This window comes from Sinocyclocheilus rhinocerous, unplaced genomic scaffold (genome assembly GCF_001515625.1).
Source record: "Sinocyclocheilus rhinocerous isolate Xijiao unplaced genomic scaffold, SAMN03320098_v1.1 scaffold100, whole genome shotgun sequence".
Classification (NCBI taxonomy): Eukaryota; Metazoa; Chordata; class Actinopteri; order Cypriniformes; family Cyprinidae; genus Sinocyclocheilus; species Sinocyclocheilus rhinocerous.
The window spans coordinates 37,133-49,019 of record NW_015624543.1 but is presented as its reverse complement, the minus strand read 5'-3'; the positions used below and the strand labels follow the sequence as shown (position 1 = coordinate 49,019).

At 34.9% G+C, this 11,887-nt stretch overlaps 1 protein-coding gene across 3 annotated transcripts in view; it reads right to left on the bottom strand.

Annotated features, from left to right (window-relative positions):
* Positions 1 to 11,887, bottom strand: part of LOC107741641 (docking protein 6-like) — a 75,930-nt gene that overhangs the window by 33,559 nt on the left and 30,484 nt on the right. For all 3 annotated transcript variants that reach the window (XM_016554399.1, XM_016554415.1, XM_016554405.1), the window contains exon 2: positions 5,307 to 5,414. In XM_016554399.1, the coding sequence (XP_016409885.1) occupies positions 5,307 to 5,414 (108 nt within the window). The remainder of the gene's footprint in view (positions 1 to 5,306; positions 5,415 to 11,887) is intronic.

Sequence of the window (11,887 nt, the reverse complement as noted above, 5' to 3'; positions counted from 1 at the left end):
AAACATAAAAAATAGTTTTCAGTCAATGAAATTAAGCTGAAAAAATTATATTATATTATATTATATTATATTATATTATATTATATTTATTATAAGCTTAAAACACTTCAACTTATTCATTCCAGGCAACATTTCTAATTTTTGTTGAAGTACTAAAATTGCAAAAACTAAAACTGAAATTAAAATTAATTAAAGGGGTGGTTGATTGTGATTTCACTTTTTTAACGTTAGTTAGTGTGTAATGTTGCTGTTTGAAAACCGTATATTAAAAGCTAACAGAAGCAGTAGCATTTACAAACAACAGCGTATCTAAAAGTATGGGACAACAACAAACAAACATACCATTAAGAGCAGTGCTTGCACAGGTTCTGCGGGATCCTCTTCATTAATATTCTCTGCGTCTCAATCGGGCTCAAATTGATAAGCAATATAGAGGACGTCATTATTTACAATACAACCGGAGCACATTCTGAGCTTGAGGGGCGGGATGTTCAGACGCACTCTAGAGGCGGTTTAGCGAATCACAACACACTGAGCCAGCTGACCAATCTCAGCCCATCGCGTATTTTTTAGGGAGGGGCTTCATAAAAACAGGAAATAATCGAGGTGTTTGTTAGAGAAGGGACAGATCGGTGTGGAGTAAAGGTAAATTATGTGAAAAATAATGCGTTTTTTAAAAAACGAAGCATGAACACATGTTAGACTGCACCCCATAAACACAATCAAGCCTAGAAAAAACCCAGTCAACCACCCCTTTAAGATAAATTGAAAATTAAAAACAAATACAAAAAAACTAAATTACTACAACTTAAACTAAAAGTAAAATGAAAACTGAAAATATAAAAAGAAAAGGCAATTAAAAATATTACATAACACTGATAACTAAAGTGATGCTATTAAGCTGACCCAAATCTTCAAGCTTTCCATGTTTTCTTATTGATATCTACATAGTCTTCCAATAAAGTGAGTATTAAATCAAACATGAATCTCACAACTAAACACTACACACACATTTTTTTAAATACAGAATGTATTGCTTTAAAGTACAAAAATCATCTGATTGCATCTGATTTATTAATCTCTTAATTTTTAAATTATTATCAATACCCAGGCAGTTTTGTCACCGGCTACTAAAATAGTGCTGGACAGCTTATCAAAAAGCACAATTCTGAAATAGCAGCTGTCACAGAGTAATAATACTTGATCACAAATAATTCAAAAACTGAAGATTCAGCTGTCTCCAAATAAAAGTTAAAATGACAATAACAACTGTAAACAACTGTGAAGTATATGTCAAGTGTACAAAAAGCTCAAGTTTAATGTGAAAATCAGCCTGCCCATTGTAACTCAAAATCAAAACTTCATAAGCAAAAAAATCCAAACAAGTGCAGAGACATCAGAGCACACAGAGAGTTGCACCTACATCAGAGTCTGTGTAATATAGTCTGTCTGTTACAGCATCTTCATCAGACATGCTGATAATCCAGGCTGTTGCTTTGTACCACATTCACTCATCTCCTGATCTCTAATGAGTAATCTTATTAGAAGGCTTGTTACAGCTGATAAAGGCACGTTCCCACAATGCAGCGACATCAAACCACGGTGTCACGGCCCTAATCTACAGCCGCATCTGTGCTCATTATTCTAGAATGTTCTGCATGTTCGGCGCATAAGATCATCAGCCATCGCCCAGATAATGAGCCCTAATTGGATATTTTCAAAGGGCTTAAGGACAGGAAAGGGAAGTAAAGCCTGAAATTATTCACACTATAAGAGGGTCTGGTTCCTGGTGCAATATCAAAATGCCCTTTAATGGATTTTAATTCAGCAGTAGATGTTATAAACCTAATTCTGATATTGCAAGATGTACTTAAATTTAAATTAATCATTTGATACAACACACTTATTGTGAACATACATGTTTTTTACATATTTTTCCTAAAACCTATCCTAAACTCTTCATATATATTACCTATTGATAAGTACAATGTTAAAACATGTATGTACACAATAAGTGTGTATATGTAATATAGTGTGGTATCAAATGATATTCGAGTGTGATATATTCAACGGAGCTTTTTGAAACTCCGAATCAGTTAAACCATTGAGTCGCAAAATGATTCACTGTTGCGAAGTGCTCCAATCGGATCGCGTATCGCGAATCATTTGATTCAGAACAGGACTTCAAAGCACGTGAATGTTTTGCGGGATGTTTTTTATCCCCACCGAGGATAAAAATAATTCAGCAGAGGCAGGGATGCATAAACCAGAGGGGTCAGCTGTAAAAAAGCCACTGCTGAGCAGCAAACAGGTGTTTGAAGCTACTGGAGTCTCAAGATCCTCTCCATGCAGACTGGCAGTTGTGTGTAAAGCTGCGTTTCAGTCACTGCTAACCAAACCTCACAAAGAGAAACCTGCACAGTGGCTGTAGAAACACATGAAGACTTGTTTTTAAATAGTTTTATTCACTTACGAATGCTGCAGTACAATGGATGGTCCAGATAAATGGATTTCTGAATGGCCATCTTATTCCAATGAGACTGCAACATCAGCAAGGAGGCAGTGGGTGATGATTTAGGTTGGAATATTGGGAAGTGAGATTTTAGGGTGTCAAAATGACTTCTGCAAGATATGTGGACTTCATAACTGACCATTTTCTGCTGTGGTATAAAATGAAGAATAGTGCTCTTGGAAATAAAAGGATTTTCATGCAGGACAACACACTATCCCATGCTGCATAAATACCATGGTGCTAAACAGTTTGAAAATGTGTTTCTACAGCCACTGTGCAGGTTTCTCTTTGTGAGGTTTGATTAGCAGTGACTTAAACGCAGCTTTACACACAACTGCCAGTCTGCATGGAGAGGATCTTGAGACTCCAGTAGCTTCAAACACCTGTCTGCTGCTCAGCAGTGGTTTTTTACAGCTGGCATTACAATACAGCTCATTTGTTTGACAGAAACTTTCCTTAAATATTTATCTGACCAAGATCTTCTGTGCTCTAAGTCACTCACAAATCTTTCGACAGTTCAATAATTTCTATTTGCTTTTCGCAAAATATAATTTGTTTTGATGCCTTTTGTGTGTGTGTATGTGGATGTATGTAGCCTATGTAGAGATATGTATACATATACTTTTATACAACTGTTTGTTCTGGTTCTCGAATCTGATTGGCTGAGAGCCTTTTCCAGCGGTGCGATATTCCAGAAGTATCAGCACTCTAACCATTTCACCGTTTACATCACTCTTGTTGTCGGATGTATACTGGCAGCATTTGAGCGTCAATGGTGGAAGAGCGCTGCTTTTCTTTTGACCGAATTGTTTGCTTGTGTTTATTCCTATTATTATACTTTTATAATGACTAGCGTTGTTCATTTATATATTATTGTTCAATAAATAATATTTTATAGAAATAATATGCCGTATCTGGTATTGAGAAAGGGTCTGTTAGTGATTACGATTTCATCTTCAGAATGAGTCTTAATGAGTGAGTCGCAAGGACTTTTATATTGAAAGGGACTGAAACAAGGATGTTATTATTACTTTAAACAGACTTATAAGATGCAACCATAGTCCCCTTGACTGTTATAAGTACAAACACAAAGATATCGCTTTCCCGCAGTGGACATTCAAATTGATTTTGTGATTACGGATATAAGATCGACCTGAAGAATGAATGCTGGTATCAGTAATAGACTTACTCAGGTGATCTCTCTCTCATAATACTCTACTCTACATAATACAATGACCTTCAATACGACAACTCAACGTTCCTTTGTTACTAGTTCTAAAGTGACGTTTTAGAATTAGTGATGGAGGAAGGAAGTAGTTCCACACAAAAGAGGGTTTTTAAAGACACTCCGTTGTTGTCACTTTTTTATTTACACACTTGTGTTTTCAAACTGTTGAATAAACGCAATGTCACACTCGTAGCCGTGCAATATGGCTGTATATCAGCACACTGTGATTGCTCGTGTTATTTACTCAAGACTACTTGTGTGATATTGCTCATATATTAAAACAGTATGATTTTTTTAAGGAATTTTAAATACTATTTTAAGAATTCATTAAAATGATTTAAAAAAAAAAGATTTCAATTTAAAATAAAAACAATGGTCTTTTGAAATTTTTATGCATCAAAGATTTTTTAAATTAATGTATCATGATTTCCACAAAAATGTTAAGCAAGACATGTTTCTTGAGCATCAAATCAGAATGTTTTCTGAAGGAAAATCATCTAAAACTAAAGACTGGAGGAATGGCTGCTGAAAATTCAGATTTTTTCTTTAAAAAAGGACACTACTGTTTTTTCTATCTATTTCTAAAATCAGTCTATAATAAATCTATAATTTTTGTACTCCATGTGTCAACCACCTGAGGAAATCCCAAACTCCTGTAAGCAATTTCAGCGCGGGTGAGGTACTCTATGCTGATAAGACCATCTGATCAGATCCTTTATTGCAGTGACTTTCAAATTCATTGGAGCGATGCCAATGTCAGAAACAAGCCTCTGACCAACACTCCACAGAGCGCACATCATATTATCATCTGCCACAACACAAATAAACAGACATGTGCTCACGTTTACACCTCTAACCTGAGCTACTGTCAGCTCCAAAAGTATCACACAGCGCTCGCTCTGGAACACAGACGACCCCTGCTAACTAAATAATTAGACTCCGAGTTTCTTTCATGGCGTGAACCCTTGAGCCAGAGCTCTTGCTGTCAGAGGAACTTCTCATGAGGGGCGCTGTGCAAATAAATTACGCAGGTAATGAATAGAGCTATCCTTGAGCCTGGAATGAACCGAGGATGCATGTTAAACAGAATGGACCCAATGTGCCTCTTAATTTACTGATTTATAAGCGTGATCAAAATGAAGTTATTAATCAGGACAAATTGAATAAAACATGGAGAAATTTAAAATGAAGCATGGAAATTTCAATTACCTTGTGAAAGCTTCTGAAGTAAGCAGCTTTTTCATCTGGATATTTCTCTAATCGCCGTGGTCCTTTACTGGACGCCTTCTTGAGACTCCGAGTTTCTTTCATGGCGTGAACCCTTGAGCCAGAGCTCTTGCTGTCAGAGGAACTTCTCATGAGGGGCGCTGTGCAAATAAATTACGCAGGTAATGAATAGAGCTATCCTTGAGCCTGGAATGAACCGAGGATGCATGTTAAACAGAATGGACCCAATGTGCCTCTTAATTTACTGATTTATAAGCGTGATCAAAATGAAGTTATTAATCAGGACAAATTGAATAAAACATGGAGAAATTTAAAATGAAGCATGGAAATTTCAATTACCTTGTGAAAGCTTCTGAAGTAAGCAGCTTTTTCATCTGGATATTTCTCTAATCGCCGTGGTCCTTTACTGGACGCCTTCTTGAATACAAGCCAGCATCTTCTGAAGATCTGTTACAGAAAGAAACATACTTATGGACTTTAATGTTTAATGTTTTGGACACAAAATAATCATCAAAAATTCTAATAAAAAAAATCTAATGTAATAAAATCTAAATGAAATTGCAATTAATCACAATCTATATTTGAAAAAAGATTTTACAAATCTTGTATATGTATTATCTTATATATAAGATTATATAAGATTTATATATATATATATATATATATATAGCATGATAATTATATCATGCTAAAATTGTATTTATTAAAAATATTTTAAATATATAATAAAAATCAAATATAATATATATGAAATACATGCTGCTTAATTAATCAAATTAAATTGCAGTTAATCACAATCTATATTTGAAGATAAAAAATCTTCTAATGTAATATATATTTATAAATATTAAATGATCTAGATATAGAACATATATAGATATATAATGAAAAAGTAAAAATTTATTTTATTTTAAAGAAAATTAAGACAATTCCACAAAAATAATACCAGGCATTATTGACAACATCTACCAGCTTGCATACAATATAGAAATAATTTCCATAAAAAGGATTTTTAGACCATAAAACACTTTGCCTATACTTTCTGTTGTAACACAATGTACCGTTGAGCCATAAAACACATGAAAGGACCTCTAGATCTCAGTGCCACTCTCATTTCAATGTCCATTTGTCCGAATTTGCCCCCTGCGTACTATTTCAAGAAATAAAGGCCTGAAATAAACATTCCTCCCAGCAACGTCTGAGACTTTCACAGATTAAACACTCACATTCCCCTGACAGCCTTTCAAGGTCAATGGAAAAGAGAGAGTGTGAGAGAATGTGCACAATCTCTCTATAAAAAATAAAAAAAAACACAATCCACAAACACACACACACACATACTTATTTCAATCCATTACCCCTGACACTTGTGTTTATTATCTTACACTGCCCAAAAACAGACAGTTCTCACCCCAAATGGCATCAATAACCCAGCAGTTCCATAATTAACAAATGAGGTTTGAATGGCCTTTTCTCAGCGGGACTATCCCCATCTGTTTAATATCTCTGATTTATTTGCATAATAAAACATCATGCGTTAAAGAATGGCAGACGAATCTTCTAATGTAGCTGACCATTTTGCGATGGATATTTACTGAGGCTTAAGAGTCCACCTGTATCAGTGCCACCGTTTATTATCTTAATATAGAACTTTAATGGTACATTGAGTCTGGTTTTCAAAAAGAAATTCTGCTCACCTATATTCTGTGTCAGGCCGGGGAGCGAAATGCCACCCGAGCACACTTAAAAACATATGACCCAGCATGCTTTTAAGGTTAGGTGGATTAATTTACAGAAGGGATACTCCATATCATGCTGCAGGCAGCCAGTGCTCATTTGTTGATGTATGAGTAGTCCTGTCGGGATTCATATCCATGGGCAAGATTAATTTGTTTACTCCACTGATGTAGTGCATGGAAAAAGAACAATGCTTAATTTGGCACTCAACATAATTGATCTGGGTGAATTCCTGTACGCACGCCTGGTGCTCCTGATACCTGCTATGTGTGTCGAGCCAAAAGGTTACACGCAAAATAGCTCCATTTCATCCACATTGTTAAAAATGGGAAAATCAGAAATAATGAAACTCTGCACGCATGCCCTCTGTTATCAAATGTGGTTATGAAGATGATTTGAGATTTGCAAGCACGGTACCATGCAAGCCTTTGCCAGACTGTTGTGATGGACAAGGCTGCTTATTCAAACATGCGCACTCTGACATGGATAAGGCAATTCAATACTTTTCATTTTTATTTATGTTTTGCTACAGCATAAGCTAACTATAATCTCATCTTTTTATTGATTTTGGTCGAGGAATTCAATTTTATTTAGGTCAAGCAGAGCCAGCAAGAAGAAACCATTTCAAATAAATCATTTCGACAGTATGACATACAGCTTGACCTTCTACTAAAGAAGCAAACTTTCTCTCACTAACACTTTGTTTTTATGAAAGACTTTTAGCTGAACCCTAGAAAGCAGGCGAGCAGATGAGACAAGGCCCTTCAAACTGAATTTCTGAGCCAAATGGATTTTTGAAGTTCCAAAAAACAAACAAATAAATAAAAATTGCATGATCATTTTAGGTAAAAAGATTTAACGTGATTCATAATTGTTGGTAAAAAAAAAAAAAGGTCTATCAATAGTAAGAAAATAATATTTCAGTCTTTCTACTACAAATTCAGAGTGTTACTTGCCATTTATTCATAATTATTTGTGAAATTTACTAGCAAATTGCTAGTAATTAATTGCTAGCAGTTTGGAGCGACGTCCTGATCCAGGGAGGGTCTGTGTTGTACCAAATACCTTCCATTTCTTAATAATAGACTTCACTGTGCTTCTAGGCATTGATAAAGCCTTTGAATTATCCATCTCCTGACTTGTGCCCGTCCACAACTGGCAGTGTCAGTTACAGTGACAGTGTCTTGCCACCCATAGTTGATTGTTTGCTTCAGTTGCACTACCAAGGACTGAAATGCTCCAGGAAAGCTCTTTTCATGCTGAACTAATCAAAATGAACACCGCCGATCACAGTTGAAAGTCAAATGGCTTTGTGTGATTAGCTACACCTGATTGAGTTTACAAGTCATTTTTAGGAGGGGGGTGATCCTTTTTCCAACAGTGATTTTTTATTTTTTTATTTTGTTGGCATTATATGTTTCACTTGGATGTTATAAGTTGCACTGAGTAAATACAGCTGGATAAGACAAAACCTGTGTCCGTCTTCATTTCAGGCTGCAAAGCAACAAAATATGCTTATTTTAAAGGGGGCTGATTCTTTTCTATGTCCAAGACCAAGTTAAAACGTACTGTACTTGAAACTTAACTATGAACTTTATTATGTCTCCTGAGTAATAAAACTTTCCTCTGGGTTGATCTGTATCAATGGTTTGACCATGTAGCCAATGCTACAATATATTTTATTGTGTACTTTCCTATCTTTCAGTTTCACAACAATATGAAAAGTCAAACACGCTATTCAGAACAGGAACTTCTAAAGATTTCCCACGCTTGCCTCACAATGCCTGAACACAGCCAGAGTGTTTGCAAACCTGAACTAGTCCTAGATCTCATTCTCATAAGGGAATAATAGACATTTTAGATCAAAAAATCTGATGTAGGTAGTTTGTTTTGTCACATTGCAAGTAGTTCTGAAATCATGCCAATATTTATTTAAGTTCATCCAAACACTTTTCAGTTGAACTGACTGACATTTTTTTTCTAAAAAGCTGCTGATTTTCTGCCACAATCTAAATAGGCGCCCACTGATTTTTTTTAAATTTTTTTAAAGGTTGACACGGGTAAGTGAATGCAACTTGAGTGTGTAATAGCTTTATATAAATGCTAATTCTGATCATGGCATTTAGTTCTTTTCATGGTATTATCCCCAAATAAACACACTACTCTTACCCAATTTTCACTGCAACCATGGCCATAGTCATCAAGCCTAACTATGACTGACATAAATGAATTTGCAATCAGCCTCCCTCTTTCTCCATCACTTAGTGCATCTCAATCGACTGCAGGAGTTATGGGCGGACAGTATCTCTGCGAGCTCTCTGATTGCATACTGAAATTTCAAAGGCTGATTAATGAACAAACCTTCCGTCTCTGGAGTGGATTGTTTAATTATGAATCAGGACACAATGTACTCTCCAAACCATCAAAATTATACATACACACACACAAGGGCTCTTCAGTGGAAACAAAGCCAGATAAATTTAACCACTTCATTAAGAACCAGCCATAAATAGTTTACAAAAAATTCTGCAGAGTTTGATAAGGATTGATGCATGTCATATATATCGTTTAATATAGACTTTACTTCCAGTAGATATTTTTAGAGGATTCTCCAATAACAAACACTGCTCAAATTACTAGGAAGTTGAAATAAGCCAAAAGGGCTTTTTATGTTATGGCTGAACTGTGCAACAGGACAGCGTTCATCCCAAAAACTTTGAAATGAACAAAATATGCATTTTCATATGATATGTTCACACTACAAAAGATATCTATCTATATAACATTATATGTAATGATTTAGAAGGTTTAGAGAGGGATTAGTTGCTCAAAACATATATACAATAGTAAAAAGTAACTAAACAAATATGTTTATATGATACTACAGTTATGGTCCTTGAATACCGAACAGAATTGGGGCTTTGCGTTTGAGAGAGACTATCCTAATGAGCGAATCATTCATTCAACCGAGTTTGTTCAAAGCCACCGATTCATTCAGAAAAGAAACAAGTGAGTGTCTTAATGAGTGAATAATTGAATCATTCATTCAATAGATTTGTTCAAAGCAACTGATTCATTCATACAAGAAACAAGGCACTGTCTATCTAAGTGAGTCACTGAATCATTCATTCAATCATTTGTTCGAAGCCATAGATTCATTCAAAGACTAAATAAGTGACCATCTTAAGGAGTGAGTCATTAAACCATTCATTCAGCCGATTCAATCAAATACACCGATTCATTCAGAAACTAAACAAGTGACTGTGTTAAGGAGCGAGGCATTGAATCCTTCATTCAACACATTTGTTCAAAGCAACCAGTTCATTCAGACATAAAACAAGTGACTGTTTTCTGAGTGAATCTTTGAATCATTTATTCCACAAAAGGGTTCAAGAATCAAACCTGCATGTATGTAAAGTGCATGTATGTAAAGTGTAAATGTAGCCATAAAAATATTAAATGAATCAAGAGAATTCAGATATGAGCCCATAAGCAAATCAATGCTACCATGACCCTGTAAGCATGCAGGAATGTCTGTGTTTATGACATTGGCTGATAAAAAGACAATGCAGCTCAGTCAGAGAGATGGCTGACCTTTTCACATGCCAGCAAGATGATGTGAGCCACCTTGAAGGCTCCACTGTCTGACGTTTCATCTCTCTAATAAAATCTGTGTCTGCTATGATCCACAAACCACCAGCTTCTAGCGGAGAAGGTTATCTGATTACTTATAAGACACTGCAATCATACTCACTACACTGAGGGAGGGCAATGACGGAGAGAATCAACACTACCATAACTTGCTTCTCAGATCATAGATGGTTCTAACCTGTAAGCTCAAACAGATCTGAACAGACTGAATACATGGACTGAATACACTGCACATTACTGCGTGACTTGAAAACAAATTATAATAATCAGTTTTCAATGCAAATATCTGCAGAAAATTCCCTTCAGACAAGTCTAGATGAAGAAAAACAATATTCAGAGAAAGTAGGTCTACAAAACAATGACAGAAATTGGGCTCTAAGGTCACTTATTTGCAGTACACCTTTCTAGACCTAATACATTATTTTTTAGGGCTTTTTGATTATTCTGCACTATTGTTCAAAAGTTTGGGGTCAGTATGATTTTTTTTATGCTTTTCTTAAAAGTTTTTTTATATGCTCACCTAGGCTGCATTTATTTGATCAGAAACAGCAAAAACAGTAGCTATGTATTGTAACATTTTATTATGATTAAAATAACCATTTTTAATTAGAATATATTTTAAAATGTAATTTACTCCTGTGATGCAAAACTAAATTTTCAGCATTCATTACTTCAGTCTTCAGTGTCACATGATTCTTTAGAAATAATCCTAATTAAATTTTGTGATTTGGTGCTCAAGAAACATTTCTTATTATATTCAATGTCAAAAACAGTTGTGCTGCTTAATAATTTTGTGGAAACTTTAATAAATTTTTCAGGATCCTTTGATGAATATAATGTTCAAAAAGAAAAGCTTTTATTTGGAATAGAAATCTTTTGTAAAATTATAAATGTCTTTGTTGTCACTATTGATCAATTTAATGTGTCCTTTCTGAATAAAAATAATTTCTTACAAAAAAATAAACTGACCCCAAATTCATCATGAAACCCATTAAAATGGGTACTACCTTTCTGGGCCTTAAATGTGGTAGCTGTGTTGCTGTCTATGCAGGGTAAGAAATTAACTAATATCTTATAGGTTTGGAACGACATGAGTAATTAATGACAGAATTTTCTATTTTGGGTGAACTATCCCTTTAACATTTGTGTATATTGTATATATTTTGTCCATTTTAATGGGTTTCATGATGCATAAATTACCTTCTGTAACACCCACATACAAACAATAGACATGCACACCTTATTAATAATAAATACAAATATCACAATCCCATCTGCATAAGTACATAAACGTTACATAAACTTTATGCTATATACTCAGTGGTGGAAAGAGTACTGAAAAAATATACTCAAGTAAAAGTACCATTACCTTCCAAAAAATGTAGTGTGAGTAGAGTAAAAGTACTTGTCCAAAAAACTACTTGAGTAAGAGTAAAAGAGTAGCCTATTTAAAAGTACTCATGAGTATTGAGTAGTGAGTACTGAGCTGTGGATTCTACCCCCTCATAATAAACACTGTACACCGCAATTGA